General features: G+C 31.3%; 1 protein-coding gene across 2 annotated transcripts; it reads right to left on the minus strand.

Annotated features, from left to right (window-relative positions):
* On the minus strand, positions 1 to 27,630 carry LOC126841127 (low-density lipoprotein receptor-related protein 1). 2 transcript variants are annotated; one of them, XM_050577425.1, is made up of 70 exons: positions 27,610 to 27,630; positions 27,048 to 27,180; positions 25,360 to 25,485; positions 25,054 to 25,203; positions 24,863 to 24,991; positions 24,667 to 24,780; positions 24,462 to 24,587; positions 24,145 to 24,396; positions 23,921 to 24,083; positions 23,624 to 23,849; positions 23,383 to 23,557; positions 22,470 to 22,598; positions 21,986 to 22,400; positions 21,517 to 21,920; positions 21,156 to 21,443; positions 20,843 to 21,088; positions 20,523 to 20,659; positions 20,121 to 20,352; positions 19,778 to 19,948; positions 19,289 to 19,537; positions 18,284 to 18,487; positions 17,832 to 18,207; positions 17,530 to 17,774; positions 16,307 to 16,435; positions 16,003 to 16,236; positions 15,576 to 15,932; positions 15,238 to 15,483; positions 14,841 to 15,161; positions 14,471 to 14,596; positions 14,114 to 14,400; positions 13,917 to 14,059; positions 13,596 to 13,846; positions 13,257 to 13,493; positions 12,994 to 13,171; positions 12,719 to 12,923; positions 12,462 to 12,651; positions 12,129 to 12,395; positions 11,824 to 12,057; positions 11,619 to 11,762; positions 11,384 to 11,539; positions 10,878 to 11,006; positions 10,569 to 10,762; positions 10,292 to 10,478; positions 10,094 to 10,222; positions 9,743 to 10,012; positions 9,140 to 9,342; positions 8,648 to 9,053; positions 8,371 to 8,565; positions 8,080 to 8,285; positions 7,841 to 8,002; positions 7,617 to 7,775; positions 7,007 to 7,275; positions 6,824 to 6,925; positions 6,551 to 6,700; positions 6,077 to 6,396; positions 5,701 to 5,961; positions 5,328 to 5,593; positions 5,046 to 5,233; positions 4,584 to 4,807; positions 4,352 to 4,522; positions 4,168 to 4,286; positions 3,886 to 4,110; positions 3,666 to 3,798; positions 3,451 to 3,599; positions 3,282 to 3,390; positions 2,968 to 3,211; positions 2,261 to 2,497; positions 2,025 to 2,201; positions 1,281 to 1,404; positions 1 to 1,214 (listed from the first exon to the last, which is right to left on the minus strand). In XM_050577425.1, exons 2-70 carry the CDS (start codon positions 27,130 to 27,132, stop codon positions 1,056 to 1,058), a joined length of 14,214 nt encoding a protein of 4,737 aa, XP_050433382.1. In that variant the 5' UTR covers positions 27,133 to 27,180; positions 27,610 to 27,630; the 3' UTR covers positions 1 to 1,055. The 2 variants fall into 2 exon arrangements, with proteins under 2 accessions (XP_050433382.1, XP_050433383.1); XM_050577426.1 differs by lacking the exon at positions 27,610 to 27,630 and having other exon boundaries at positions 25,360 to 25,482; positions 27,048 to 27,296.
* Positions 27,631 to 27,648: the final 18 nt, after the last annotated feature.

Consider the following 27,648-nt stretch of genomic DNA (forward strand, 5'->3'; position numbering starts at 1 on the left):
TTTGACGAGGAATTAAAAAATTTATTTTCCACAAATTTTATAATTAATTATTGATTTACGATAAAAAGTTTACCTTAAGAAAAACATTAGCTTGATCATTAGCAGCAGTCGACCATACAATGGGTGGGGACACAGGTTAGGGATACATTGTTTAACAAAATATTTATTGCACTATTAATTAACATTGTGTATGTTTGAAAACGTATAAAATAACACTCTTAAGGAATACAACACATTACTTTAATAATACAATTTATAATACTACTTTGAAGACACATGAGACTATACATTTTGACACAATTGAGAAGCACTCGTTTTTATTTTTACAATTATTATTATTAATCTAACTAAAATCACAAATTGACTGTTTCGGTAATTATAATGAAATTATTTTTAAAAAAAGAGTGATGTATTTCATTGGCTCACAATTAATTATACGCCACACACAACCATAAAATGTTATAGCTAAATAAAAAACATTATGAACATTAACACTTACTAATAACTGTGTTTTGTATTAACAATATTTCAATATTTTTTATAGAAAAAACCTAACAGGCGAGCATATACAATACAGAGGGTAGGAAGTAAAAATTTAGCGATATGGAGGAGAAAAATATATATTCAATAAAATCGTAATTTTGAAATTTAAACATATTTATTATAAGAATTTTTTTTTTTTTTTTAATAAATTGTAGTTATTTTTTAAGGGTATTGTTTGTAAGTTACATGATAATAATATTATATAGTTTATTACAGCTTTGCAATCGGCTTGGATAAGACAAATGTTTACAGCATGTATAAGTAGTTATAAGTAGTAAGGTTACAACGATAACAGAAATTATTGTTGAATTGGTATTTGTTTTATAGGAACTAATATTATTAATCAAAGGGGATTATTATTTTTATAAAAAAACATAATAATAACTTACTTCTATAAACATTTTTTTTTAATAACGACATGGTTTAAAAAAATGTTATTCGAGTCCATCAAGTTCTTTGTTTAAATTCGTTAAACAAGAATGTATACAAATTAGCAGTGATGTGATTTACTTTTATGTTTCGTCATGGCTTGTTTCTTGAGTGAGATTTTGGTTTGTCAAGTTAGTGCTTTGAAGCAATCCTTTGCTTTCTTCACTGCCCGTAGCAGACACACTGCTACACGCGCTGTATACCGAATCATAAACTGGATTCCCAAAGTTTCCTCCACTGGGCTGTGAACAATTTTTTGAGTTTATAACAAAAACACTAGAAGAGCATTCATTGGTCATATCAGATACCTTTTCTTGTAAAGGAAAAGCACGATCTAAATGTACGTCTTCTTCATCTATGTCGTCTTGTATGTACATTGGGTTGTTTACTTCAATGTTTTCTTGCATACGTACGTGTAAGAAAGAACGACCTCTGAAATAATAACAATTCAATTTAAATTAGCAAATATAAAATAAACCACTAGACATTTTGTTAAATTGCGCTTAATCTTAGTTCCAAGGAAAGTGGCTGTTTCACCATTAAAATTTCTTTCTTTAAACATACATAGTTGCTAATTAAATTAATATTTTTTAAAATTATTTTGATAATATGGACTAAATAAAAAAAATTGTTACACGTGTGAAGTACTTAACCCTTGATTTGTAGCAAGTTTTCGTCAGAAAACAATAAAAATATTTTTTGTTCATTAAACAAGTATCTTGGATTAAAGTATGTAATACAAAAATGCGGTCAGAAATCTCCAGCAATTACACGAAACCTTTCTTTGTGGTTTTGGAATTGAATATATATTTTGAATATTCAGACAACAATTGGGGAATAAATGCTTCTGATCTTTCATTAAAAGATTAATGTTTTTTCAACTACACCTTTTTCAGCTACATAATTTACCATACTGAGGCGTTTGACAATGTTTAGGTCATGCTTGAAAAGTCTCTATCAAATACCAACATTTCATCACTAGGAATCGAATAAATTCAACCAAGCCCAATTTAATGGACAGTCCATTTTAACATTCATCTATTTTAAATTACCGTCTTCTAAGTTTCGTGTAATACGTAATGGAAGTGATGATTATCAACACGACGACAATGAAAAATACTATCCAAAGAGCGTCAAGTCCGTGTTTGTTTTTGTTGTGTTCCGACGATGTTGTATGATCTATAAATAACTGTTTTTGACATCTCTCTCCTACATACCCTTTTCGACAGCTGTGAAACAAAATGTATGTTAGAAATATGCACAAAACATGTACAAACAATTGTCTTACTGGCATGTGAGGCTTTCTGTGGATTTTTCTGGTTGTATACAAGTGCCCCCGTTTAGACAATAGTTAGAACAGGTGAAACGATCAGTGCAACGTTGTCCTGTCCAACCTGTGGCACATTTACAATGGGCTTCATTGGTTTCTAAGAAACACGAACCACCATTATAACAGTAGCCTAAACACGAGCCCGAATCAACTATAATATTACTACAGTCGGAGAAGCCCCACGGACCAACACACCTAAAACAAGTTAGTAATATTTTAAATACAAAACCTAAAAATAGGCACAATTAAAATAAAATATATTTTGTGATAATAATGAAATTTACGTCACCATCTGTTCACTACATAGTTTGATAGTCAGCGATATGGCAAAAAGATGTAACCAACTTTTAAATATTTTACAAGTGGAAAAAAAATATATGTTGAAAATTTAGTTCAATAAATTAAAAACAAAAATATGACTCTTTTAAAATAGCTTCATTTTGTTTTTAACAAGTAGTTCCTACTTCAATTAGCAATTTTAAATGTTATCCATTGTGTGGTGACCTTTAGTTGGAAAGTAGTGAAAATAAATACAGGTATTTCATTACCTGTACTTTGTATTTATTAATTTTTGTTGTTTGGCGCTTAGTCGAAATCATAAAACTGGATTTATATACTATGGATAAATATTTATACAGATAATTATGTAATGCAGTTGTACTTGCCTACACGTGGCTCGACCATTTTCAATTATACAAGTGCCGCCATTTTTACACTTGCCGGGATGACACAAATTTGATATTTCATCAGACTGATTACACATTGGATGTTTTCTAGTGGGGCAGTATGTTTGACATAAATGGTCGTCCACATTGCACTTACAATCACAAATATTAATGCCGCATTGGGGATCTCTGAATTGAGGAGGACACAAGCAAGCAGTATGATTTTCTTTGATGTAACAAGACCCTAAATGTATTTTACATTGTGTTAGAATATAGTAGTAACAAAATGAAATGGAAAATTAAACAAATATTACCTCCATTCAGACATGTGTTTTGAGTACAGCTAATCAAGTCACAGCGTTGACCTGTGAACCCTTTGTGGCATTTACAATGAGGTCCATCGGTGTTTAACATGCAAGTACCCTAAAACATAACAAGTAATGGAAATTTATTTAGAAAAAAAAATTGTGTTTTTGCCCTTACCTGAATGCAATAATTGTTGCAATCTAACTCTGTGCACGACGGTCCTCGGAAACCGTTGGTGCATTTACATTCGAAGACACCATTTTCTAATTTTACGCACACTCCTCCATTTTTGCACTCAACGTTAACACATTTCTCACAATTTTCACCTGTAGAAAAATTGTTGTTGTCATATTATGGTAAACAATTTTAAAACTACTGTAAACGTGACTGACCCGTGAACCCAGGTTGACAATCACAATTATTGTCAATACAACTGCCACCGTTTAAACAACCTCCCGGGCAACCGCCTTGTTGAGGTATCGGTATATCACATTTTTCACCTGACCATTTAGGAGAACATTTACACTAAGAAAAAAAAAGAATACCTTATGTGTTAATATAATACAATAATATCGTTTGTAACAATAATCAAATTAGCTTATATCATAATACCTTAGGTATGGTATCATTTTCAGGAGTCGGTCCAGGTTCAACATAACATATACCTTCGTTAAAACAAAATTTATGACACGCGTACACATCACAGGTATCTCCAGTAAAGAACGGATCACACTTGCATCGCCCTAGAGGCGATGTACCATTAGAAACACACACACCCAACAAACAAGGAGGTTCACAAACGAACGAAGGCGTTTCTTTAGCCATACACTTTATATCCTAAAATAACAAAACTCTATCAAATACAAGTTTAATTAATTATAATCCGGTACTTACAGTTAACGTTGATACTTCCATTTGATTGTCGGCACACATGCAAGTACGATTTTTTGGATTTGTACTTGGAGTGCATAAAGCGGTAGGATGACATGGATTAACGGTGCAAAAATCAATCACTGTAAAAAGTATATATTCAACATTAACTTGAGAACACCAAGCTAAATGTAGACGTAGTACTTACAGTACTTGGGATGTTTATTTTCTTGCATCATCACTAAATCAGTCGCTCTAAATATGTTTTTAGCCAAGGTCGTCATGTTCTTGTCTCCAAATTTGTCTATACGCACAATTGTTGTAAGGAGCGTTACATAAATTGAATCTTCAAACAACTCGATGTTAGTTGGATGCTTGCCTAATTAACAGGGAAAAAATAAAAATCTCTAAAACAGAAAATAAATTTCTAGGAACATTACCTTTAGGGAATTTGTGTATAACCCTACGTCCTTTTCCGTCCAGTGAAATCGATTCAACTGTATATGGTTTTGTATCGGACCAATATAAACGACGAGCTGCATAGTCTATTGTTAAACCGGCTGGACTACGAACAGAATCACTAACAAACGTTCGTCGGTTATAACCGTCCATTGAACAAGTTTCAATATGGGGTTTACGACCCAGATCGGACCAAAACATTGATCTAAAAGAATAATACATTTATTTGTTAAAAAAATATTAAATTTGTAATCATTTTTTGACTCTGATAGTTGGGACTTAGCTAATAAAATTTTATATTTTAATTTATATAATATTTTTCTTATTAGCAAGATATTTTTTTTTTAAGTTCTTTTATGATTACAACAAAACAATTTGGTTTTATAACATTGTATTATAAATTTTGGTAAACAAATATAAAACTATAGTAAAAAAAAGTATACCCCGATTGAGGATCCAATACAATGTTTTGTGGTTTGCGGTCGGCTTCAAGTTTAATTAATGTTTTGATATTTTTTCCATCTATTGTTGCTACTTTAATTACTTTAGTTCGTACAGAATTTTCAATCCAATACAAATTCTTTGATATCCAATCCACAGCGATACTTTCAGGACTTCCAACGGTGTAGACCTATATAAAAAAAAAAAAAAAAATTGATTAAATAAAATAAATTAGACAAATAAAAAATAAAGAGAGCACATTAGTTTGTTTGTTAAGGACGTACAATTGTTTTTACGGTATTAAGATCACGGGTGATTGTACTAGGTTTTTTGACTGGATTGTCCAAAATGGTGGAATACAACGCTTTGGAATTGTGATCGCTCCAAAAAAGATACGATACATTGGCTGACCACAATATGTCTATGGAGTGTATTTTATGAGCTGGCAACGTGACAGCTGAGTATTTAAAGAAATTCTCGTGCGATTTGTATGGATCGACAAAATATATATCTCCTTCATTGCTGGCGACAACTAATAATGCAGAAGCTCCTAAAATTGTATAAAATATTGTCCAGATGTAAATACAAGATAATATAATCATAGTTTGATGTACAATATATTTTTCAAAATTAAGCTATTAAAAAAAAATTACATACCAACTGCTTGACATGATTTGTTTGGTAACATGGCACTATAACCAGGTGCACAATGACAAGAAAAAGTTAAATTTTTTTTGGGTATGCAAATTTGAGAGCATGTACCAAATTGACACGGCGCTTTAGTAACATTATTACAAAACAACTCATCTGAACCATCTATGCAATCATTACGTCCATTACAATGAAGACGTCGATTAATACATTGGCCATTTGCGCATTTATACTTATTCATATCACATATTTGGCTGGAACTTGCACCTTTTTTTACAATAAATAAAAAAGTCTATTAATATTACCTTTTATTGAATATTTGACACATATATTTATGTTTTATTTTTTTATAGTATGTAATATACGTAATATGTTTACTTACAAGCAGTTTTGGTTTCATCAGAACCATCACCGCAGTGATCAATTCCATCACAAACATTTGTATTGAACACACAGTTGTCATTATTGCACCGATACTTTCCTGGTGGACAAGCAACCTGTGCACACATTGTACGATTTTCATCGCTACCATCTGCGCAGTCTTCTTCGCCATCACATCTCGATCCCAATGATATGCAGTCACCATTGTTACATACAAACTGACCATTACGGCTGATAGAGCATCCTTTTCCTATTTTATCTGTGCAATTCCACTCGTCCGAGCCGTCAGGACAGTCTTGGTCTCCATCGCACCTCCACTTCCTGATAAAAGATCAGTGAAAAAAAAAACTTTTAAGTGAAAGTAAATTATAAAGTTATTTTAATTTATTACTTTAAACCTTTGCCAATGACCTCGGAAATCAAAGCTTTTTAAACAAAAATATTAATAATTTTTTTTTTTATAATCGATACTTACGGAGAAATACAATGGTATGAACCATTACAGTGGAAATCGTCGCTGCCACAGGTTACATGAGCTTCACAATCGTTTTCATCACTATTATCCGAACAATGGGTTTTTCCATCACATCTTTGTGTAAGTAGTATGCATCGACTATCAGAACACCTAAACAACATTGAAATTTTAATACATTTTTACATAAATGAGTGATGAAAGAAAAAATTTAATATTATAATACAATAAAATAACAAAATTAGTTTTATAAACAAAATATAATGTTGAAAATACCTAAATTCAACATCGGTACAATTCCTCGGTGAACATCCGGCTTCATCCGATCTGTCGCCACAATCGTTTTCAAAATCGCATCGCCAACGACCAGGAATACATCTATATCAACAATGATCACAAATTATTATTCAAAATATTTATTTATACAAATTGCGTTTAAATTTGTAAAGTGTTACATACCGTCCGTTAGCGCACTTGAAATAAGTGGGATCACACGTAGTGTTAAAACAAGAAGGAGGTTCGTCTTCACTGTCGGGACAATCTTTTTCTCCGTCACATTTCCACATTTGGTGAATACATCGACCGCTGTTGCAACGAAATTCATCTGGGGCGCATGTTCTCGATGTACAGTTTAGTATTTCATCTGAATCGTCGTCTTTACCACAATCGTTTTCTCCGTCACAAACAAATACTTTTGGAATACATTTTCCACTAATTGCACATTTGAACTGAAAAACCCAAATATTGTGGAATGTGTTGAAGCTTTCATGGATTGTAATATCATGCCGATGAGTTTCAGATATATCCATGTCCATAGTTTTAAGGCAACGTTTCACTCTTCAGAGTCCATCTTCATGGCTGTGATAGTCACGACTGTTTGGCTGCCGTGGCTTTATGAGTATCGCCATGGCAGCCGAACAGTTGCGGATATCACAGCCCTGAAGATGGATTCTGCAAAGAGTCCGAAACGTTAGCTTAAAACTATGGACATGGATATATCTAAACTCATCTGCACAAATTTTTTTATTTTTTTAATTTTAAACACACAAATACAAAAAACAAGTATTACTTCTTTAGTGGCACAAGCTTTTGATTTACAATCTTTTTCGTCTTCACCGTCTAAACAGTCTTTGTGGCCATTACATTTGAGTTGGTTCGATATACAAGAAGGATTTGACGAAATATTTGTACCTCGTTGACATTTAAAGTCCGTATCCAGACATGTATACTAATTAACAAATAATTTTTATAGTCAAAAACAGGTTACAAGAAGTACAATTTTCACTCTGTTACATTTTCACAATCGTCTTCATCAGAATTATCTTTACAATCAGCTATACCATTACATATTTGCATTGGATGTATACACTGATTATTATTGCACTGAAACTGCCCAGGTGTACAATGGAAATCAGTGCAGTTGGCGGGCTCATCTGATCCATCACCACAATCATCCTAATATCATATTATAGAAAATTGTTGTACATATATGTATATAAAAAAAAATCACTACAGGTATTTTGTAAACATACATGCTTATCACAGTGCCACCAAAATGGTATACATTTGAATGTGTTAGCGCACACAAAATGTGATGATGTACAATTAGCAATGCAATTCATGTTGTCCGGAGCTAATATGAAATCCTGTGGACATGCACATGTTCGACCCAGAGAAGGTGAAAGAAGACATAATGCTTTACAGCCACCGTTATTTTTCTCACACGGATTATATGCTCCTGAGTTATACACAATAGTATTTCATATATTATTATATATTTCATGTGTTATTTCAAGAGTTAAAAAAATAGAAGTTATTCTCACTCGATGGCTGCAATAAAGGATGTACAACTTTGATGTCCATAGGCTTATAAACGAGTGTTGTAACGTTTTGACACCCGAGACCTGAATATTTATGACACTTGTGAATAGTTTTGGTTTCCCAGTCCGACCAATAAACATAATTTTCGAACAATGTAATTGCAAATACGTGATGCAGATTCACGGCAGGATTCATTTCTGATAAAAACAACAAAAATTCCAGTTATCAGAATTACAATTAAATTATTGTTGTTGATTAAATTATTTTAATAAACCTTACTTCTACTCATAACTACACGCTTGTTGTTGCCGTTTAGGTCGGAATAGGCGATATAATCTTCTTTAGCATCAGCCCAAAATAGTTCTTCAGTTGCTAAGCTCAAAGCTAAAGCATTTGGCCAACCGAGAGATTCATTCAATATAACTCTGGGTTCACTACCGTCCATTCCAGCTTTACCAATGTGAGGCACTTCGCCCCAATCAGTCCAGTACATGTATCCACGGATCGGATCCAGACTGATGGCTCTAGGCTCTTGGAGACCTTTGTTAATTAGAACTTTCCTAAAATGACCATTCAACTTGGATACTTCTATAGTGTCTTTGCCTTTGTCACACCAATATAAATTTTTAGCAATCCAGTCAACAGCAATTCCGTCGGGGCTGTAGATTGCCGGCCCGTGCAAACGCTAAAAATGTAATAAATACTTTAAATAGACGATTGTACAGGGTTGGAATTAATTTATGTTATAGTAAAACATCAAATAAAACCTACCTCTGAGGATTTATCTTTGCATAGTCGTTTTATTGTGCTACCTTGGTTGGTGACGTCGGACCAATAATAACAGTTTTCAGCAAAATCGTAATCAACAGCAACGGCATTTGTTAAGTTATTGGCTATCATTGAATTTTCCGTACCTCTCAGATCAATTTCTTTAATATAGTGAACATTCGCAAAAACCAACACGGGTTTTATGTCTAAACAAAAAATATATGGATAAGTAATCAATATATGATACTATCTTAATAGTGTCTAGAAGACGTGATATGACAAACTGTTTGATTTCAAAACAATCCAAACCATTTGAGTTATCAAGTACTGGCAAAAATTATAGCGGATTATTTAACTGTTAGCATATATTGTTTCCGAGCAAATCTTTTTCTTAAATAATGTAGCCACTTGACCTGCCAAGTTTTATACGTCAATCACCAAGGACAAAAATTAATAACTGTTGTTTTTAACAAAGTTGACAAATGTTTATTGCTACTCGGTTCTGTGCATAAAACATACGGTGGTACTCAATAAGTTTGGTTTTTGATACATTCAAACTATAAAATCAGGGTTCGTCACATCATAATTATTTATGTATTTTTTTACTCGTTGAAGCTTTGCAAGAGTGACCGTCCGGTAGTAAAGTATACCCAGCAGTGCAGTCACATTTAAAAGACCCGATGGTATTGTAGCATATTTGACTGCAAGGCTTTACAATGTCAGTAGAGTTGCATTCATTAATATCATGACATAGAGAACCGACAGATTTGTAGCCAGAATGACACTGACACTCGTAACCGACTGAACGATCTATGCATATATGCTCACAAGGGCGGAACATTAGAGTGACATTTTCTAATAAGCATTCGTTGATATCTAATAAAAAAATGTTTTTAATTACATTAAGATCAAAATTGAAAAATGCATTCATATAAATATTTTGAGTATGCCATTTACTGCATTTATCTTCATCGCTAAAATCTCCACAATCGTCTTGACCGTTGCATGTGAGGTTTGCGTTAATGCAAATCTTATTCTGACAAAAGAAGTTATCAGGCCATGAACAACTTTCGTTTTTGTAATGTTCTAAAAAATTAAAATTTCAAAAATAAAATTACGATTTTACTGATGGTTATAATTCAATATAATTCTTACTGCATTCCTCTTTATGTAAGTTTTCGTCTGAATTGTCACCGCAATCGTTTTTACCATTACAAACATCAGACTGCAAAATACAGACACCGTTTTCGCAAATAAATTCTTTGATAGGATCGCATATTTTACAATTTTCAGGTTCATCTGAATTATCACCACAGTCGTTATGTCCATCACAATAGTATTCCTGTAGATTTAGAAATTGGATAATTGTAGATAACATTATACTAGAGTATTAGTTTATTTCTGAAATAACACAACATATTTTACTACTCACGTGAAAGATGCATTTTTTGTTAACACATTGAAATTGATCAAGAGGACATGCTGTACTGTTAATAAATTTACATTTTTCTTCATTTTCATCAGAACCATCACCGCAGTCATTGTCTTTGTCACATACCCAAGTAATAGGTATGCATCTTCCAGTTTTGTTACAATGAAAATCACTACTTGAACAATTTCTACTCACTGAGGGATAAAAAAAAGACTAATTTTTATTAACCTTATTATGATAGTGGACGGGATTAAGATAAAAACTAGAATAGTGAAAATATTTGATATCGCTTAAACGACTTATTCTTACAACAGTCCTTAGGTTCATCGGCTCCATCAATACAATCAGGAGTCCCATCGCATTGCCACGATGCAGGTAGACACTCATAATCTTCAAATTTTGTTTTGCATTGGAATTCGGATGGTTTGCATTTAACAGCTTAAACAATAAAATTGATTTAATTTTTTTTGTATATGTTGTAAAATCTTATGTTTAGGAACATTTTGATGGGTAGTCCCCAATCACTTAGCAGTACCTTGGTGCCTAACCAACAACTGACAATATTAGATTATATGAAAAGTATCATGTTTGCAAACATGCTTTTAGTTTGATTTTTTTTTTTAATGAAAGAAAATGTTGAAAAATGTTTATGTATCATAAGTATAAAGGTTAATGACATTTTCTTGTTTTTCACTGTATATTGGTTGTAAAGAATATCATCCCTCCCATTCAAGTTAAGAACTAATTCCTAGTGTTAAGTAATTCTCAATAGTTATAAAAAAAAAGTAATTCAAATGTATATAAAAAAAACTTACAGCAATTCCTTTCGTCTGACGAAGGTAATGAAGTTTCATATGAATCATCACAATCGTCGTCACCGTCACACACCCAAGATTTGGAGACACATTTACCGTTAGAACATTTGAAATCACTGGGCAAACAATTATTTTTCGATGGCAATGGAGTTTTTGCTAATGTTAGTAAGTTACAAAACATTACAACAGCTATCATAAAATTAAAAAAAAAAAAAATTTAAAACCGTTGTCCTACTTGTAGGGCAATTTTCTTCGTCACTATTATCCCAACAATCATTTTGGCCATCGCAAATCCAAGATGGATGTATACAAGCAGTAGTTGAATTACAGCTTACTACTGTTGCGCTGAGCACTAATTCTTCACAATGTGTTGTTAGCCCTTAAAGAATATAACATTTTTATTAAAATACAAAAAGTTTATACACCATTTTTGAATTTACCACATCCAATTTCGTCACTTGCATCACTGCAATCGGGATCTTTGTCACAGCGTAAATTTGGAGCAATACATTCACCAGATTTACAACGAAAATAAGTAGTATTTTGACAAGTGCATCCCAATTCGTCAGAACCATCAAAACAGTCTATGTGACCATCACATTTACGTTCTTTCGGAAAGCAACGATTTAGCAAATCTTGACACGCGAAGAAATCATCAGGGCAAGACCTTGTGGCTGAAATTTAAAGTAATTCACTCAGGATATAATTTTCTCTTCAAACAACTAACTTGAAATATTTATCCTACCACAATATTTAATGTCTTCGTCAGATTCGTCTTGACAATGCGGTATATTATCACAAGTGTTTTCAAACGGTATACAATCAAAGGAAGAGCATGTGAATTCATTACTCGAACAATTTTTTCGCCCAGTGCTTAAACTCTCGACACATCTTTTTTTATCAGGCAAAAGCACACGATTTCGCTGGCATGAACATTCTACGTTGCCTTTGATATCCAATCTACAAATATCTTCGCAACCACCGTTAAGCACACGGCATGGATTCTTAGAACCTAATTGTTTAAATTGAACACATTTAATCTTGATCAACTATTTAATGACAATAATTGTAGTCATACATTCATTTGTGTTATTTGCAATAACTACTATCCCCATTGGCCTGAGTACATCTTTTCTTATCCAAACCACATTTTTACCGGTGTATTTATCAGCACGTAAAACTGCATTTAACATCCAATCTGTCCAAAAGAAATAATCGCCATAAACAGCAATATCAAATGGATGTTGTGCATACACGTCATCCAGAATCTAATCAGTGAAATATGTTATATGTATATTTAATATCTGTTTTTTAAATTTTTATTCATTTACATACCACTCGATTTGATCCGTCATATTCACAACGTTCAATTTTGTCTAATTTTGCATCACCCCAATAAATTTTCTGGCTAACATGGTCTAACGTGAGAGCATTTGGAATTTGAATGTCTGTCATTATTATTGTCTCTACCATGTATCCGTTTAAGTAAGATCTTTGAATACTGGGTTTTAGATTATTCCAGTTTGTCCAATACATTCGGCTAAAATTTAAATTTAAATAAAATAAATATTTAAAAAAGGAAAATAGGTACGTATAATATATAAACTTACGAATCACAACTATCAACGGCTATTCCGCGAGGCCTGTCGGATTGTCCTAATTTTAAAACCATTTCAGGTGTAGCATTGGATTTACTTAAGTTTATTCGGCTGATGGACGCATTACTACTCGTCCAGTAAAGCATATTTTCCTTTGCTTCGTAATCAATTCCTTCTACAGAACCTTGATCTAAATTCCAAAATACAAACGAGTATATAACAATAAAATAACTAATAAGAATAAGTAATTATATCATTATTGTAAACTTGTATACATTCAACGATAACCCGATGTCCTGTATCATTGAAGTGTATGGCATCAATAGTACCACGTTGAATATCCGAATAAAATAGTAAAGAACGCACATAATCAAATGAAAGTGCAATTATATTTTGCATAAATGATTTTGACTGCATGACTCGGAATGGTGTGGTAAAAATAAAAGGATTTTCTGGTACGTTGATGCTATCAATTTGTTTGACTCGAGAATACATAACAAATGTTTCATAGTCTAAAAAATTTAAATGAACATGTGAATCAAGTTAAACACTACAATGTTTTTAAAACTTTCAGTGATTTTTATAAAAATACGAATGACACCACTTCACACTACCTTCACACGTTTTTCCATCAGCGCTAACAATACCATGGGAACAGGCACAAACACCATGTGTTCCATTAAACAAACACAATTCCTGACAGCCTCCATTATTTTTAGCACAAACATTAGATCCCTGATGCCGATCTTTGGAAAATATTTGTATATCTTTCGGATGTTCTCCATACTCGTGTATTAACTCTTCTGAGGCAGAAATATTGTTTATAGGTGACACCATCAGCGAAGACGAGCCTTGTATTTGCATTCTATAAAAATATTTATGACATTAAGATACAATTTGAAACATAATTTTTATTTATAATGGGAGTTACATACAGGCCAAACCAATAGATATATCCGTTATGAACAACAATACTAGCTGGATTAATATCTTTATCTTCATATAATATTTCATATTCAGTGCCGTCATAATTACAACGACCAATTAAGCTTTGTTGACAAAAATACAGCTTGCCATTCTAAATCGGAAATAATTATGATTAACGGAAAATAACCATTTCGTCTTAACTTACCAAATAGTCTAATGTGATATCTTCAATGAACGGTTTATTTTTATTGTGTACAATATTTTTGATATTATGACCGTTCAACGTAGAACGGAATATTCCATGATAGCGTCTAATACTCCAAAAGAGAAACCCAAACACAGGGTCCACGGCCAAAGAATTAGGTCTTTCCATGGTCTCTCCACCATCTAACACTACATAAACATTAGTCCCGTTCAAATTGGCCACTTGTATAATATTGAATGTTGGATTAGCCCAGTAAATGTAACCAGTAATCCAATCAATTGAAATTCCTGAATAATACCATGAAACACTAAATGAGCGAATTTAATTTACACAAAATGAAAATTAAGTTTAACGTACCTGACACAAAAGTTCCTAGCGTTATCTTACTAGAATGTTCGTGATTTACAATAGTTTGTCTACCGGTTCCATCACGCTTAATTCTCATAATGGTTCCTTGTTCGTCATCAGACCAGTATATATAATCTAAAATCATTTAAATATATTTTTTTATTATTTTGAAATACTTTAAGAGGCTATGACAAAGTTTGTGTGGTGCCATCACTATTAATTTGACGGCTGTTACCAAAGGAATTATGTTTTCTTATTATACGCAATAATATAAAATTAGGTTAGGTAACAAACGCCGAGTTGTTTTAGATTCATTCAGTCTAACTGTTATCTTTAATGAACTTGTTGTAAGAATACGTAAACAACTAAACTGTCATACCTTCATAAAAGTCAATACTAGTTGCCATTGATGTTTTTGACAGTGGACTTAAAACTTGGCGGCTATCATTTTTAACCAAAGATACGCCTTTGATTTCAGACTCCACCGTATATAATAAGAATTCATTGATGCCTAAACATTTTGTGTTGTCACTAGGGTCTATCACGTAGCCAGTAGCACATTGACAAACTCGATCTTTAGCCGAAATCGTTAAACAAAGATGTGAACAAAATCCTCGATGTTTTGAACAAAAATTTGAATGTGAACGAACTTTTGCATCAGGTTGCAATGATGGATCGTAAAGGCTCAATGCGTATACATCTAAAGTACATAAATAATAACTGTTAATTTGGATTTATTATTAATTTAAAGTTAGAAGAAAGAAAAAATAATTTACCTCCAGTTAGGTTGCGGAACACAGTATTTCCTTCACCTGTTATTTTGTTGGCCACTTGAATATTCATTAATTTATTGTCTACATAGTATATATCATTTTTGTACAAGGCGATGGACGATGGGGTACTTTCTTCAGGTAATTTCAATGGAGGATTTAATTTTAAATCTCGAATGTTGTACGAATGAATCAAATGTTTATCTAAATTCACCCAATACAGTGTGTGTGTTTCTTGATCAACAGTTAAACCTGTTAAAAATGTTTATATTAAAAGATTTTTTTAAAAATAAAAACTAGATGAGATGTTAAAACATTTAATGCAAACTATTGTGAAAACTTACTTGTTAGGCCGGGTACAAATGGAATAATTTTTTCTGAAAATATTATAGATCTAGAAGAGACATTCATATCGGACATAATAATATTGTGATGTCCACTGGCCATAGCTTGGACCCAAAATAGTTTTCCTTGTTCAGGAAACACAGCTAATGAACCTAATTGCACAGTTTTATTATTCTCTAGATCGGTCCAGTCACTCGAGTACAATGTAGTGAAATATTCTCCGTTAAGATTGCAAGCGATTATAGTTTTGGCTACAGTGATATTTTCTTCAACAAGGGAATGTTGATCTGTGCTAACTGCGACAAACATATTTCTAGACATCCAGTCAATAGCAAAGCCAAGTGGTTGATGTATTCCTGTATTAAATCAATCAGGTAAGCGAGTATAAAGTTGTATCAATTAAAAATGACTATAATACCTAATTACCTGTGTCTAAAATTACTTCTATATTTCCACCAGATAAACTAGACCTTTTTATTTCGTTACTAGAATAATCGGACCAATAGATCTGTTTGTCAGCTGCAACGTAATCTATTTGTATATTTAAAAGTGGTTGAGAGTCATATGAGAGCAATGTGGGAATTGTATTGTAATAAGGTTGTTCCAAGTTGACTCCTCGAATCTCATTAATTTGCGCAAACAACAGCACTATCTCGTTGACTAAAAGTAAAAAGTACCGTCACATCAATATGGATAATATTTTAACAGCAACAGTAATTTACTCTATTACCTATGCAAGTATGGTTATCTTTTGATAATCTCATTACATGTGGACAATCACATTTGTAAGTAGAATTCATGTTTAACAAACACAAATGAGAACAATTTCCATTGTTATTTCCACAGGGATTAAATTCAACTATAAACATATAAATATATAAATATTATTGCTGTTAAGATGTCATTATTTTGGTATAATATTAGTACCAAATAAAAATATTATATTTATTTTAATACTGAACATTAAATAAAAAAAGTAAATTAAAATCTATATATCGCTATTTATATCAATATACTGATAAATCGTAAATTATATCAATAATTTAAAATATATACAGATTGATTTTTTCCCCCTACGATTTTTTCTCTAACACACATATAATAAACAAAGCTTGTGCTAGATAGGAATGGACAACATCTGCTTAGAACTGAGCGTAAACCAAACCGAGTACGTTTAACATACCCTGTTTAACAACCAAAGAGAAAATAATAATTTTTTGTGAAACATTTATTTCCTCAAACGAAAAAAAAAATGTCAAGTAATATTTTTCTTTCAGTAAACAAAAAATAATTATTGTTGTGCGAAAAAAAATTAATTGCTTAAAAAATACAAAACTATTTGGAAAACACAAAATATTGTAAGAGGATTTTGCTAGAAATATCATAGAACAATTTATTTCTGTTTACATGATTATTGATGGAATTATAAACAAAACACTATATTTTATTATAGTCAGTAGGGTGATAGTTCTAAGAGGGCATATTTTATATTTTGCATACATCGAGTATTAAGTATTTAGTTATTGTTATTGGGAGACAGTCGCCGTTTTTACTTTTTTTTATTTGTCACATTTATTCAACCATTTTATTTTTTGATCTGCTTCTGTAAATACATTTTAATCCAACATTTAATTTATGCGAAAAAATTGTATGTTTATTTTTTTCTTTAGATTTTAGATAACAAAATTCTAAAAATATATATATATACATTCTGAACTCAACCCATGAAATACTACCTCATATAGAGTGACGTAAACGATTCACTCTGTATAAAAGTAAACAACGATTTCTCTCAAATTACCGCAATATTGATTATAAATTTTTATCCCACAATATTGTAATTAAATTATTTAAGTAATTTCAACAATGTCACTATTGTCGAAGTCCATTATTTTTAAAACATTATTAGTAAGTCCATTATTAATAAATCATTTTTTCATTGTCAACTATTACCTTTGGGCTGTCGACTAGGATGTAAAACCTTTACGTCAAAAGGTTGGGTAACAGTGTGTTGAACAACAGTAACATTAGATCCAGTCCATTTGTTTGCCCTATTTACTGAATTACTTCGCCAATCAGTCCAATATATATCATTTTCATAAAGTGTGATAGCAAATGAATGAGAAAGGAGTTCATGACCTTTGAGCACTTGATGGTGATCATGACCGTTGTAATCCACTGTGTGTATTGAATCTGATCTATATTTAGATGAAATATAATTGTACAATCCAAATAAGTTTAAACAGTATATTTACTTGGCATCAATCCAGTAGATTCGATTCAATTCATAGTCCAACGTCAAACCATTGGGCCATTCTCCGTATTCAAACATATTCACATAAACAATAACTTGACGGTGTTCACCAGCCATACTACAACGCTCAATTCGAGGAGCAGACGAGTCCCAATCGGACCAAAACAAATAACCAAATCTAGGATCCAATGCAATAGCTCTAGGACTAACCATATCGCCGGCAATCAGACTTCTTCGAAAGCTGCCATTTAGTTTTGCCACTTCAATTTGATCTAAGTTACTTTCGACCCAGTAAAGATTACCAGCTACCCAATCAACAGCAAGACCTTCGGCTGTAGTCAATCCATTTTGTACCACAACTTCGATGTCACTTAAAGCTAAACAAATGTACTCTCTTGTATTTACAATTGCAATTAATCACACATAAAACAAAAACATATGATTAACACTTACAACCACCGATCATAGTGCCTTTGAAAATTTTATCATCCATCACATCAGTCCAGTATAATGTGTCGGTTCCATCTTTTGCGTGATAAAAATCTAACGTAACAGTATTTTTTAAATTAGAAATTAACGACTTGACATCTCTAGTAACTAAATTGATTCCACGTATTTCATGTTTATTGCTAAATATTATTTGAGGCGTAGATTCATCTTGAACACATAAAACATTATTATTAATAAAACTGTATAATATAACTCTACAATATATTAAGTTTAAAATTATTTAAACGAAAATCAGTGCTTGATGTAGGTCATTGGTGCAACACAATTACCAACAAAAGGTATATTATTGTTTCTTCTTCTCCTTCGCCTTCATCCCAACTATTTGGGATCAGCCACCCTAGTCCTAAACCTCTACTTAATACATTCTCCCACATCATCTTCACATAAACTACAGTCCTCATATAATTTGTAATCAAATCTAACCATCTTTTATTCAATCTTCCTCTTCCCCTCTATCCTCCAACGTTTAGCAAGTTGTTAACTTCTGCCAATTTATCTCCTACCAAAACAATATTATCTTAAAACATTATACATCATGGTACCTCACCCTGTATTTCCTTCATAACTTAATTTCTTAGAACAGATAAGGGCTCAAAGTAGAACCCTGATTCACAGCTACTCTAACACAAAAATGTTTTATTATCCCTCCACGCATACTAATGATACTCGTGTTTGAACTTTCATAAATATCCTTTATCAAACTAATATACAATTTTGGAGCTCCTTTTCTCATCATCGCCAACATCAAAATCTCTCTGGCCACTCTTTCATACACCTTCTCTAAATTTTATAAAAACCATACATAGGTTTTTCTTTTTCTCTCTATACTTTTCTACAAGCTATCTCACCCAAAACACAAGTTCCATCGTTGATTTTTCAGCTATATTATTATTTAATTTTAAAATTAATAAGTCAACTACAAATAAAAAAATAAAATTTTTAGCTCACCTGTGCTTTTACACGTAAATCTATCGGCAGCTAATAAATAGCCGTGGTTACAAGCACATTTATGAGCATATTTGCCAATTTCCAAACATTTTTGCGAACACGTACCCCATACGGTACATGGGCTTGTAATTGAACACGTTACTCCATCTAGTTGAATGCTCATATTTTCTGGACATAGACATAAAAATCCACTTGGACTGTTTTTGCAAACGTGTGAACATTCTGATGCGGTTTCGCATAAATTTTCAACTAAAATTGTATTTATATTTAATTAACTAACAAGCAATAATAATGATAATAAATTATTTATAAATAAAAACGTAAGTTATATGTGTTAATACAAGGCCATTTGTAAAGAATCTCTAAAATTATTGAAAAGTTTAACGAATAAATAAAAAAAGTAATCGGATTAAAAAGTTAGTTTTAATTTTAAAAAAGTATTTACCTCCGTTTTTAACACATATATTTTTTTAAATATGAATATATTACCACATTGTCCACCTTCGTCCGAACCATCTAAACAATCATTTTTACCATCACACAGTAAGTCGACTGGTAAACACATTGTATTATTGTCACAGGAATGACTAGGATACGAGCAATTGGTAGAATTATTGTCAATACGATTGCATAATTCACCAGTACAATTTTTGACAAATTCTTAGACAAAAAAATGTGTTTATTACTTTACACATAACATAAATAATAGTCAAGTACTTAACGAGTTAATATTTATTTTTAATAGTTTGAAATTACAAAACAAAATTGACTTTGTAGTTAAAAAAACTAATGAAAAATTCACATTCCAGAGACAGATTATTTAAATACTTACTGCAATCTTTCTCATCACCACCATCAGGACAATCTGGTAATCCATCACAAACGTAACGTTTATCGATGCAAAATCCAGATGAATTTGAACACAAAAATTCTCCATTTGAACAAATGTGTTTAGTAGTATTTGATTCGTTACAATTCAATTCGTCCAACGCACCTTCACAATCAATTATTCCATCACATTTTTTCTTCAAAGGTATACAAGTATTATTTTTAGCACAATAAAACTAAAAAAAAATAACACAACATAAATAATTAGTTAATCAAAATCCTAAAAGGTTATCTTTAGTTGGGCTTGAGTAATACACAAATGATTAAGAATACACGTTATAATTAATAATTAGCTAATGAAAAACAATGTATTAGTTGACTTTCATTAATTAATTTTCTTTCTTACTTGTCCAGGACAATCACCACACATTGCTTCGTCTGACCAATCGCCACAATTGTCTTCCATATTGCAAACATAATCATAAGAGATACAGTGGCCGTTTTTACAAGTAAACTCCAAGTTTTCACAAACATGATGAATTTCTAAACATAATTTATAATTAAAGATACCTTGGGAAGTGAATAAAATTAATTCTAGTTATGTTGAGCTCTAGGCAAACGCATTTTGAGATATTAAAAAACTAGAGATACTGGTGTATAACATAACAAATATCTGTTGTAACAGGTAAAATACAAAATAAAACAAAATGAAAACTTTGAGTTTACCGCAGAACTGATGTTCATCAGAAGTATCTCCTTCACCACAATCAAATGTTCCATCACACACCCAAGAATGAGGTATACAACGTCGCGTAATAGCACACGCAAATTGGGATGGCAAACATTGGGCACACAAATCAGGGTTTTCATCACTTTTATCATTACAATCGCTGTCCCCGTCACACACCCAAAACTTTGAAATACATTTATTATGGTCACACGAAAAACTTTCTGGAGGACATGTGACATTAGCTAAAAAAAAATAAAAATTGAAGCTGGAGGCATATTTAATAGTTTAAAAGTTTAAATTAGTTCATACAACATGGACCAGTTATGGTATCTTCATCCGAGCCATCTCCACAGTCATTATCACCGTCACACATTAACTTTTTCGGTATACACTGTTTAGTCTTGACACATTGAAAACTGTCTTGACCGCAAAGAGTTGGTACCGAATAATTGCTAGATTTTACACACTCTTTCTTTTTATTGTCGGTCGCTTTTAACGCGTAACCATCATTACATAAGCAAACAGGCCCCTTCGGTGTAGACATGCATAATCCAGAACATTGGTCTGCTTCTTCACACCAGTATGACAATGTCTTTACTAATAAATAAAATATAATTTTTGACAAATTGACCGATTTATAAACATTTAACATTTAAAGAATTTGTTTTACTTTGCGCTTCGCTATTATACACTTTTAATGTAAACAATGGCGGATTTTCAACTCCGAGAGTCTCGTGAGATTTGTTAACTAAATTATAACTTTTAACCAATCCTTTTGTGGCATCAGTTTCGGTCCAAAATAATAAATCATTGTACACAGCAACGCCGTAAGGATAAGGAGCAGATCGCTTTAACACCTCTCTGTTGTTACCGTCCAAATCTATGCGTTCTATTCTATCGTGATAAACATCGGACCAATATAATCGTCTGGTAAAAAAGTCCAGAGTTAATCCAATAGGCCACTGAACATCGGCTTTCACAAAGTTTGTCCGATTACTGCCATCCATCCAAGCTTTTTCAATACTACCCCCTGATCTAGCCGAACTTTGAGGCCAATTACCCCAATACATAAAACTGAAATCAAATAAATATATTTTTTATATATCAGAACATATTGTATACAACAAAAATTGTCTAACCCATTTTTAGGATCTAGTACAATAGATCTCGGATGATAAGCTTTATCCGTGATGAGTACTTTTTGTCTAGATGGATCATCCAATTTAAATACATTCACTGTACCCAAACCTTCATCAGTCCAAAACAAGTTACGACCAGACCAGTCAATGGCCAATCCTTCACAGTTCATGTCCGGTAACATTTTGACCGATTCACTTCTTGTTCCGTTTAACCTTATTCGTTCTATTGCATTTCTTTTTCCTCCCGAATAATAAATTGTCTGTGTTTTAACATCATAATCAATGGACGTTGGCATTCGTCCGTCATTCAACGGTAAAATGATTTGTTCTTGATGTTTCTTTGGATTCATGGAAATCCCTTTGATCATGGGAGGATTGCTTTTTCCAAATATTAAAAACGCCGATAATTTTGATGCTACAAAAGAACATGATAAGAATAAATAGACGAATACATCAACTAATGGCACATTTACGGGACACATACAAACGCATTTTCCTGAATTAAGTCTGTAACCAGGTTGACATAAACAATGAGCAATTGGCCTAGAATCTTTGTAGGCGGTGATACAAATGTGGTCACATCCACCATTATCTATTTTACAAGGGTGGATAACTAAAAAAAAAGTAAAAAAAATTTATATTAAGGTGGTGTTAATTTGAGTTAAGCCCAATACTTGAACCCTACATGACAAATTGGTCTAAGTCTTCTTGTAAATACATGCAATCTTTCTGAGTATCAACTTTATAAAATAGCATAAAGTAATCAGCAAAACATAGCAGCTTACAGTAGAGACAGACATTTGAGATGCTGTTTATGAACAATACAAAAAGAAAAGGAGATACATGATGTCTTGAAGGTTGCAAGATGTAGCTGTAAATTTTAACTTATCTTTAAAAAAAGAGTAGCTGAAGACATTTAAATAGTAAATTTTATTACGTTTTTGTTCTTTTAAACTAAATGTTCATTTAATACTTTTGAAAATTTAACACATCACAGATGTGTTTTCAAAGTGACATATGACAAAAAGTTAACAAAAAATATTAAAATATAGTCGACTACAATTAATTCTAACCCAGCCAATAACTCTTAAGATTCTATAGTTTTAATTTTTTCTTATAGTATGATTTCTGACATAATGTAACTTAAGATTTCCAAATAATTTATAAAAAAAAAACCCTCTCCTCAACTATGAATATGTTGCCATCGATCTTATAAATAACACTTAACAATTTTCTATAAATAAATAGCTGGTCGAAAACCAATTTTGGGTGATTATTTTTTAAGTTAAAGGCTTCTAAAAGTTTAAGCGAGAGGAGCATATTATTATTATTACTCGCCTCGCATTTATTATTTTTTTTTTTTGCTTAAAGGACTATCAAAGTTTACAAATACATACTTTCGGGTTGCTCTTGTCTGTGGTACACATGAATTGTAAATGGGCGACTTAAGTTTGTCATTAACGATTCGTATGAACTACTGTTGAATTTGCTCAATTTTATAACGCTTTGTAATCTCCAAGATGTCACATACAGGTGATTTTCGAACACTGATATATCATATAAATTTATAACCTAAATAAAATAATCAAAGATTTAAAAAAATATATTTACTTAAAAGTTATCTAAATTTAACTATACCGGAAATCCTTTTTGTATAGTTCGCCTATTTGAGCCGTCATAGTTTATTCTTTCCACAAAATCTAAGTATGTATCAACCCAATAAATGTGTTCCGATGGAATATCAACAGTCAATCCGTAAGGATATACTATTTTGTGATCAACTAAAGAATGTCTTCCTTGACCATTCAACTGAGCTCTTTCTACCATAGCGGGGAATTGTCCCCATTTAGTGAAAAACATATACCTGTAACATAAAGTGAATATTATTTAATTTAAAATAATTTATTTTTTCAACATTTATTAATATTTACTTACCCTTTGGTGGGATCGAGAGCAATACTTCTTGGTCTATTTAAATTTACATCAATCAAAATGCTACAATATTGCATTGTAGGCGTACACATATAAATCATGTCTCGGTCATCATCAACATAATACCAATTTCCTGACACCCAATCCAAAGCTACATGCGTAGTAGCTGAAAAAAAATTTTAACTATAAAAACACGTTTTACCACTTAAAAATTCGGAATAACAAACCTAGCAACGGATAAAATGTCGGTGACGGTAAATCCCAAAATACCGAAAGGTTGTCAACCTTAGCACAACTCAATTTGGCCCCGGTCTTGTTGTGTTGGTGAACAAAACATATGGTTTGATTTTTGTGGTCAAACGTCAATGACAAAGCTTGTACGTTACATTTTGGACCTGGATAAGATGTACCGTTGAGATACATCCGTCGAATATCTTTCGACGTGCTAACGAATATTGTGGCTGGCTCAGATTCAGGAACTGCCAAATGAATTATAATATTTTTATTATTAACATAAGTTGTTTTTATAATATAACTTATTTACCGTTTACTGCTTTACAGGTAGAATTAATTTGAATGTATCCTGGCACACAACTGCAACTATAAGATCCTTTGTTATTGGTACATTTTTGATCACAAGTGTAGTCCAATACTTCGCATTCATCCATATCTAAAAAAATTGATTAGATATGACAAATATGTAAGTATTTAATAATAATTTGATAAATATGAATGTAATAATGTATTACCTAAACATTCATTTTTGTGGGGTTGCATTCCTTCGGGACAAAAGCAAGCAGGTCCTTTACCAGTTGGTCTACATCCGTGTGTACAGTTTAATCCATGACAAGGAGCCATATTTTCTAGAAAAATCATTCGAGTATATTTAATTACATTTTTAAAATAGACTTTTTTACATCGACTTAGTTATTTGTATTTATTTACCACAGAATGTGCCTTCGTCGGTACTGTTTTCACAATGAGCAGTGCCGTCACAAAATATTTCAATATATTCACATTTTGTTGAATTACCGCATCGAGCCATATTTGGTGGACAACTACCTGGTTTTTGACCTAAAACAATACAATGATTTAATGACAATGAAAAATATATCTTTACATCGATCGATAAATACATTGCAATGGATCTTCATCTGATGCATCGGTTTCCGTAGTGGAATTTATGGCCATCCCGCAGTCAAGTTCGCCATCACATATCCATTCACGAGGTATACATTTCTCGGATAATGAACATTGAAACTGTGTATGCTTACAAACTGGAGTACCTAAAATATATTTATTTTTGTAAGCATTAAATTGAATAATAAGCAAGTTTAAAATATATCATATAGACTACTGAAACTCTGTCAAATAAACTAAAAAGATAATCTAAAATTAAAATGTTTCTATTGTTTATAAAAAATGTGAAAATATTATTTTACCACACGATTGAATTTCGTCTGAACCATCAGAACAATCAGGACTGAAATCGCATTTCCATTTTAATGGTATGCATTCTCCAGAACCACACTTAAACTGATTCGCTTGACATGAACTTATAGATTCTTCTAAATAAAAAAAAATAATGTATTTCATGCATAAATAAAGTAAAATATAAAACATTTAGACCTGTTCAAATTTTTTTAAAAAGTAATTAATTAATTTAAATAATTATTTCTTAGTTTTGTAAGATCTTTTATAAAAATATAATCTAATCTAACCTTAAACAGAAGGCTAAGTTTTATATCTTAATCGGAAACCTACATCTTTAATAATGTAAAATTCATTTACAAGTTCAAAATTCATCAGTTTTTTTTTTTGCTGGTTTATTTTTTTGTTTATTAATTATTATACATATTTTTGGCTTCCAATCATTTGATACTATTATTGTCCATTAATACCATCATTTAAAAATATTGCAAATACAAAATTCAATTGATGATGTATATCAAATTATATATTCAGTGTAAATAAAATATATAAATCTTAGTAATTGTAAAACTACTGATGATGTCAATTGGCTTTTACTAGATTAACATTGAAGCAGATTTATCAATTTAGATTCCCCCTTGGAGGGACTCTTGACATAGAAACATACTATTATCCCTATCATGTACATTAATTGACAATTTCCTGAAAGTGTTGTTAATTTAAACTTGCACTCTCTCATAGTTCATTGATCTCTACTGCATAACAAATATCCTTAGATAAGAAAAAAAGTACATAGTCAGTAAAACTATTTTTTTTTTCATGATTAAGCAAGTTATTTATTTTCTATTTAGTTTTAGCCATAAGTTATTACGCTTCAACAATTATAACAACAATAAATAGTTTAACTATATCATCAAGGTGATTTATTAAAAAATATTGTTATTATAGCAGCCAACAATAAATATGCATAAGTAATGAAATACATAATACAATAATTGTAAAAGAATAAGAAAAAATAAAATAAAATTGTTGTTTCACAAATATAACATATTATTTGTGTGCTATTTTATATTTGTAATGCATTAACATTTTTAAAGTTAATGTTAAGAGTTTATAATTAAATTGTTATAAATATTAATTAAAAAATGATGATAAAAAAAAGTTACATTAATATTAGCATTACACTAGTTTACAACTACCAAATCCAAAACCCATTTAGTACATTTATCATGTTTTATATTGCCTTTGAGAAAGATACATTGGAGAATAAAGTTTAATAGACAATTAAATGAAAATCAATTTTGCATAGATAGCAAAAAAATGGAATTTTGAAGATGTTCGATTCAAAAAAGATAATGTTTGACTTTAATTGGTAAACATTATATTATTCATTTTCTTTAAGGATTTAAATTCAAGGAAACATAATATTTATGAAGTACAGACAACATTTATAACCCGTTCACTTGATAACATAAAATATACTAGTTTAACTGGTTTAAGTTGTATTATTAATGATCATTTCAATACACTTATTAGGCTTATTATTTTAAAAGTTAAATGTGAAATCGATTCAATTTTTATAAGCTATGTTAGATAACAACAAATTTCAAATTGAATTACTTAGAAATTAGAAGTCTATGATTTATGATATCCGTAGGAATTTTATAAGAGAATGAATATTTTTACTTGATTATCTTACCTGTATTGAGATTACTTGATGTATAGGACAACGAAACATAGCAGAAGAAAATTAAAATTTCCAGCAAGCAAAACCGCAAAATCATTTTGAAATTGATTATAAAAAGTCGAACATTTTTATATTTAATTTGGCACTAAGTGTTTAAAATACACAATTAAAACTATATTTATAATATTAATACTACACACTAAATGACTGGCTTTTCGACAATAACTATTACTTAATTTCTAATATTTTCTATGTTTTATTAAACATGAGTAGAATTAGAGTAAAGTAAAAAAAAAGAACTTGGCCTTTTGTTTATTGCGCCATTTTGAATGTTTACTGGCGCATTAAATGATGTTAGACACGATTTATATAGTGTTTCTTCACTGATTAGACTTTTTTTAAAAAATATGGCACTAGCTTCATATTTCAACGCGCTTGAACAACATTTGATAACTCAGTACTCACTATAGTCAGTACTCGGTACGGTATTATTCAAAGAGGAAAACATTTCACAGAAATAAATATACTTTTTATTATTAATTACTTAAATCTTTTGGCAAAAAAAAACAGGTACCTCGGCTACGTGGGTTATCGATTTTCCCAAAATGGCTGT

Source organism: Adelges cooleyi, unplaced genomic scaffold (genome assembly GCF_023614345.1).
Source record: "Adelges cooleyi isolate 19-005CV unplaced genomic scaffold, UGA_ACOO_1.1 ACOO_flye_CR_arks_rails_tigmint_CR_PRNA_376, whole genome shotgun sequence".
Lineage (NCBI taxonomy): Eukaryota > Metazoa > Arthropoda > Insecta > Hemiptera > Adelgidae > Adelges > Adelges cooleyi.

Coding starts and splice junctions, on each gene's coding strand:
- LOC126841127 (XM_050577425.1), bottom strand. CDS start 27,132: ATGATTTTGCGGTTTTGCTTGCTGGAAATTTTAATTTTCTTCTGCTAT. Junction 13,172..13,256: donor ACATCGGGTTATCGTTGAAT/GTATACAAGTTT, acceptor TTTGGAATTTAG/ATCAAGGTTCTGTAGAAGGA. Junction 9,343..9,742: donor CTCTTGCAAAGCTTCAACGA/GTAAAAAAATAC, acceptor TTTTTTGTTTAG/ACATAAAACCCGTGTTGGTT.